This window comes from Musa acuminata, chromosome BXJ2-4 (genome assembly GCF_036884655.1).
Source record: "Musa acuminata AAA Group cultivar baxijiao chromosome BXJ2-4, Cavendish_Baxijiao_AAA, whole genome shotgun sequence".
Lineage (NCBI taxonomy): Eukaryota > Viridiplantae > Streptophyta > Magnoliopsida > Zingiberales > Musaceae > Musa > Musa acuminata.
Genome location: NC_088341.1, coordinates 32533911 through 32539938, shown reverse-complemented (window position 1 = coordinate 32539938; position 6028 = coordinate 32533911). Strand labels below are relative to the sequence as shown.

The 6028-nt window shown below is 42.1% G+C and overlaps 2 protein-coding genes across 2 annotated transcripts; both read left to right on the top strand.

Annotated features, from left to right (window-relative positions):
• The first annotated feature begins 858 nt into the window (after nt 1–858).
• Nucleotides 859–1888, top strand: LOC103977426 (chaperone protein dnaJ 11, chloroplastic). The gene has a single exon (XM_009392925.3). The coding sequence runs from the start codon at nt 1299–1301 to the stop codon at nt 1725–1727; it is 429 nt and encodes a 142-aa protein (XP_009391200.2). The 5' UTR covers nt 859–1298; the 3' UTR covers nt 1728–1888.
• A 2433-nt stretch (nt 1889–4321) lies between these two features.
• Nucleotides 4322–5219, top strand: LOC135609128 (cold shock domain-containing protein 3-like). The gene has a single exon (XM_065102222.1). The coding sequence runs from the start codon at nt 4378–4380 to the stop codon at nt 4903–4905; it is 528 nt and encodes a 175-aa protein (XP_064958294.1). The 5' UTR covers nt 4322–4377; the 3' UTR covers nt 4906–5219.
• The last annotated feature ends 809 nt before the right edge of the window (nt 5220–6028 follow it).

The window sequence follows — 6028 nt, the reverse complement described above, 5'->3', positions numbered from 1 at the left end:
TCATTGTTTCCTCTACCTGGTCAGCACAGTTGTTTACAGAATGCATCACAATGAGTATTCAATATTCACATCAGAAGGGTATCATCAGTCGATATATCTTATTTTTGGGTAAATTTGTTGCTTCTATTGCATAAATTGTTTGGGTAATGCTTTCATATGATTTGACCAACTGCCATTTCCTTAACTGGTAACATGTGAACGTAGTACAGTGTTCCGCTGACTGATTCAAATCTTTTGGATGAACCTGGTCTGCTATTTTGTCTGTTATCAGTAATTTATCTGCAAGCTGTAGTAAGTAAAATACCTCTTGTAAATTGTGGTGTTGCGTAGTAATATGAAGTTAAGAGGCTTTATTAAAACTTTTTTTTTTTGCATAGCGAAGACAAGATTCGAGCTCAGGGCCTTGTGATAAACTATTGAAACACCTTCCATGTATTAATTGAGATTTTGAATTCTCAACTTTTGTACTTGATATTGTATGTGGCGAGAGGTATAATCTTGATACTCTATAGTGGTGTGATTATTAGATGCATATTATTCCATAAACGCTCGTTTATTGCTTCTCACCAAAGCTCTGTGATCTTTTTTATGATTACTCCAGAAGAAAAATAACTTATATGATTGCAGCAGAAAAAAAAAGAGTATTTCTGAATTCTAGCCTAATTAATACCCTAAATTGTGCTAAGTAAGATTTATTTTGTTATATGATAGATTTTGTGTTGCCTAGATGTTCTCTGACTAAGATCATGCTTAGTTCGGATAAGATTGGGATTTTGTTTGGTCACTTGGATAAGCATAGCCCAAAATCAAGTCGTTAACAATGAGGTGCGGAGGATCTCATCCTTCGTCGTCAGTGAAAGGGACGCGTAAAGAATAGCGTCGACTCGAAATCTTTCATGCGGGCCTATGCGTTTCCATCAACCCGGTAGTGGAAGAAACGAGTCCGGCTCTCTTAGCCACTCAACAATCGGCAACCCGGTAATGGAAGCACGCCAAGATAAAGAAGACTTTATCTGCCCTCGGCCTCCTCCACATACATGGCTTGGAATACGAATCGCGGAAGGTGTTTGAGTTCATCGAGTCTCCGTCCTCGGTGTATTAATCTCCCGGATTGACTCTGCGAGCCCACACTGCTGCATCCGCGTCCGGCTCTTGTTTGGTCTTTTTACGCTGCCGACCATCCACGGATAAGATTTCCGCGGCGAGTGCAATCAAGGCGGCCACCTCCTTCGTCTTCTATAAAAAAGGGAGACTGACTTCCTTATCTTTATCTCCTCTGAGCTATCGAAGTCGTTGTGATGGTATCCCCCCACTCCCTATCCTCCTCCCAATTCCTCGGTCTCCGCGTCGCTCTACCTCCCCGCCCCAACGCCGGCGCCGCTGTGTCCCCGCGATTACTCACCGTCGCTGCCGCCTCCTCCCTTTACGAGGTCCTCGGCGTCCCTGCCAGCGCCAGCGGCCAGGAGATCAAGGCAGCGTACCGCCGGCTGGCGCTGGAGTGCCACCCGGACGTCGGGGCGTCCGCGGACCAGTTCCTGCGCGTCCATGCCGCCTACTCTACCCTCTCCGACCCCGACAAGCGCGCCGACTACGACCGTCGGCTGGTGGACTCGGCAGCTTCAGCTGCGGCAGCGGCGCTCGACCGCCGCCGCCGGTCGACGTACTCGCGGTCCACGTCGTTCTCCTGTGGCGGCCGTCGTACTTGGGAGACCGACCAGTGCTGGTAACCTGAGTCTGATTGTTAATTGACATGGCCACAACAGACTGGTCTCTGCTTTCTTCGTACCAAAGCTTGTAAGATAGAAAAGGGCCTGATGTAAATACTATCGATCAATGAATAGATAGAAAGAGGAAACGAATAAGAAACATAAATGTTGTCTGCTTTAAATCTGGTGTTTGGATTTGATTGTTTTTTTGTTATTTGGATTTGATTGTTGTGATAATAAAGAATAATTGATAAACATCCGGAGATAGACATTTTAAAGAGTGATTTTTCTGGAGTTTTTTTGACTTTTTATGAGAGGGTATCTCAACTTTTAATTTTTTTTTTATTTTTTATAATATCCTACTATCTCCGTCTTTAGTTGTTTTTTATCGTCTTCGGGCTTTCGATTACCATAAAAACAAGGATAAAGAAAAATAAGAAGAGTTCGAGAGATAACATCATCTTGTTAAACAAATGATAAGATATCACAAGAAGGAGGTGGTCATGATAAAACATAGACGATACCTGAAGGAGGAGGTGATGACAATAAGGGGTAAATGAGAAATTGGAAAACCAGAAGTAATCCAACAAGTATTTTCCACCAAAAACTCAAAAAGAAAATAATTTCAGAAAAATCATCCTATTATAAATATGAAAATTGGAACAGTAGTAATCCAACTAGTATATTGTAAACAGCTAAACATTCAAATTAATTACTCATCAAATGAATCGCCTTTTCCATGTCTCGAAGAGATAATGCTCCGTCAAAAAGAGTGAGATAATGCTCTGCACCAGCCAACTTGGCGAGCTAATCATACATGATTTGGGTTTGAATAAACCATTGGAACACAAAATGAATTGCTAGACCAAATTTCTTATTACTACTGTCGCAGAGTGAATTCTTTAAAGCTAGTTGGATTTGCCTTTTTAATTTCTTTCATATCACAGTCAGAATAATCCAACTAATTCTAATGTTTTCTTTGTTCTACATTTTCCTGAGAGGCTGTTCAGCTTCCAGGTTCTGTTTATGGTTAGGCAGGCAGAATTGTTCAAGGAATAACTTCAAATTTACAGAAGAAACAACAAAATTAATAGAAAGAAAGAGGAGGCAGTCGATGTCCATCTGTGTGGAGTGGATTCCAATGCCTTCAATACAACGAAAATGGATTAGCTCATGAGAGAGGAGAGAGGAGTGTTGTGCAGTCTAAAATATTGCGTCGTTTGTTTGAGATCCAATTTATTCTTTCGACCATAATTCATTGTTCTGATGCTCATGATTTGTATCGATCGACGCAGAAAGTTTGCTTTGCACTGAATGCATCATGTACAAAACAAATAGATATGGCTTTCCAATCCTCGAGTGGGCTTCATGAAACAGAGGAGATCAAATCTCTTCCTGCCAAATTCCTAAAAGAGAGAAATCATAAGCCCCAGTTTTATTCAGACCCTTCTCTTTGTGTTTATATTTACGCACGAATCTATCACATATGTCCTTGTAAATTAAGTTTCTCTAACTTGAATCGAGATGGCATGTGTCATGATTTTGTCTGTCCCTTAATTGTCCCATTTTTCTTCCAGGAAATTAAGTTTACAAAAATGATTTCTCCAGACAAGATCATAAACTATTGGTTGAAATTTAGTCCTCTGCTCATTCGAGTTCTATAAAGATTTCTAAGTCAATATGATGTTGAAGAAGACAAAATCTCTCATGTTGACATGGCTTGACGAAAGTTTCTCTGTGACATCAAAATCCATTCTTGGATTGACCTCTTCTTATTTAATGATGATCCACTCACTAATTTTCCCACTAAAAAGATGATGAAAATAGTTTTGTCACTTTGGACTCCGGTCCAAGCTATTTCCCATACTAGTTAATATCAGAGGGCACATAAAGAAGCTCGAGGTGTAAGAAACATCTTCACGACATACATAGAGAGAGCATCATACAGAACGAGATCTTTTCTTAACCAATGTCTAATCTTTGTTAATGGCAGACACTGAGCTCCTTTTTTTACGTTGCATTCCTCGAGAAAACCCAAAGTTTTGTAAACCATGTATAGGAAGCCATCACGAAGCACCAGATGAAGATGATCCTCTTGCTCACAGGAACAAGCATGCTTCTTTAGCTCCTGTCCGCGTTCCCAATGCCTCGAAGCCACTGGGAGAGAGTTAAAAGTAGCAGAACGAGCAGAAAGGAGGAAGAGTTCAGTATCAGCAACCAACAAGGAAAAGACAGCCCAAGTAGCAAAAAAGGAAGACTGGAGTCAAGTCGCAGCTCCAGAAGAGAGGCCACAGACCTTTCTCTCCTCTCTCTGCGCTTTTGGCTTCCTGGGGAAGCGACAAGCTTTCAACCTGACATGTCCCATCTGTATGCAATGGAACTGATTCCACTGCCTTCCCTCTCCTCCTTGACCGGTTGACCACCCTCCCCACCCCCACCTTGTTTCTTCTCTTATCCTTATCCTCTCGTTTTTGCGCATCTCGATGCTCTGATTCCCTCCGTGGAAAATTTCTGGTCGTCCGATCTCGGGGTCTTCCCCAGGTAACCTCGTTCTCGTGCGAAGTGATTCCCGTGGGCCCGCCGGTCGCTGTGTTTTATACTGCGAGTACCGTAAACGGGCGGGATCGCGCCATTTGGTTAGTTCTGTGTTAGGGTTTGCGCGGGAGGAGAGATGGAAGGAGTGGGAGGAAAGAGGATGAAGGGGAAGGTCAAGTGGTTCAACGGGGCGAAGGGGTTCGGCTTCATCACGCCGGACAGCGGCGGCGAGGACCTCTTCGTCCACCAGTCCTCCATCAAGGCCGACGGCTTCCGCACCCTCGCCGACGGCGAGGACGTCGAGTTCTCGGTTGCCGAGGGCGACGACGGCCGCACCAAGGCCGTCGATGTCACGGCACCCGACGGCGGAGCCGTCCAGGGAAACGGCGGCCGCAGCGGGAGGGGCGGCCGCGGCGGGTATGGGTTTAACGATCGAGGCGGGCAAGGCGGAGGCGGGCGCGCGTGTTACGTATGCGGGGAGGCGGGGCACATGGCGAGGGACTGCTACCAGGGCGGGAGCGGCGGCGGAGGTGGTGGTCGTGCGTGTTATAACTGCGGTGGGACGGGCCACATGGCGAGGGATTGCCAGCAGGGCGGCGGAGGGGCGTGCTACAACTGTGGGGAGATGGGGCACTTCGCCAAGGAGTGCCCTTCGACCAAGTGACGGTGAATGATTCCTCTTCAGCCCTTCTCCCGTTTCCATTTCTCTACAGTGTGGTGGTGTCTTGGGATGTCACCGCCGGTGGATTGCTTTCCTTTGTCTTTGCTTCTTCAGTGTAGTATGATGGTGTGTGGTGTTTTCAGTATGCTTTGATGGTGTTTGGTTTTAGGGATGATGTGATGGTAGGGGAGAAGGGCAGATATATATTTTGAATGGGGGGATCGACACGTTCTCGTTGCATATTACAATGTTTTTTTTGGGTGTTAGCTCTTGCCGTGCCTCTTTCTCTTTAACGAAAGAGCTTTCTTTGTCTCTTTGATAGTAGCTTTGTCTTGGTTGGCTATATTGGGGATTGCATTCCCGGTCATACTTAGTGGTTCCTATTTCTTATAGTACTGTGTTGAAATTGATTTAGTACCTCCGTGTTTCACACTATTGCGTGGTAAAGATATTAGAATATTTCATAAAATTTAGAAAGATCTCTAGTCATCAACCGATAGATAGAGAATGGAAAATTATTATATATGGCCCTTTTGGAATATGAGTTATTAGTGTTAAAAAAATTATTTATCCCTCGTTTCTATTAGTAAGACGATTTCTAAATTTTAAAAATTTATATTGAGATCTTTATAATTTTAAAAATCAAATAAATAATTTTATTTATCTTAATATTGATGAAAAATATAATATGTGACGTAATTTTATTTTATTTATATCGACATTGTGTTGCCTATCATTTTTGCCTATAGACATTGTGTATTTTTTGTAACGATGATATTAAAATAAATAAGAATGTTTATTTTATTTTTAAAATTATAAAAATATTAATATAAATTTTTTAAATATAAAAATCATGATATAAGTATCTTAATTGATTTAGACAAAGATTAAATAGTAATAGTAATTGTTTCTTGATTTAGACACAGATTAAATGCATATAATATATAATGCTCGGTGAATAATGATTTAAACAATGATCTACACAAAGAGCTAGTATATATATATATATACATATTTTTTACAAAATGATCATTTTCTCCATACATGACAAAAGGATTTTTATTACTATTTTATTACTAGGATAAGTATTCTTGGAATCAGCAATCTTCGAAAACCTGTTGAAGAA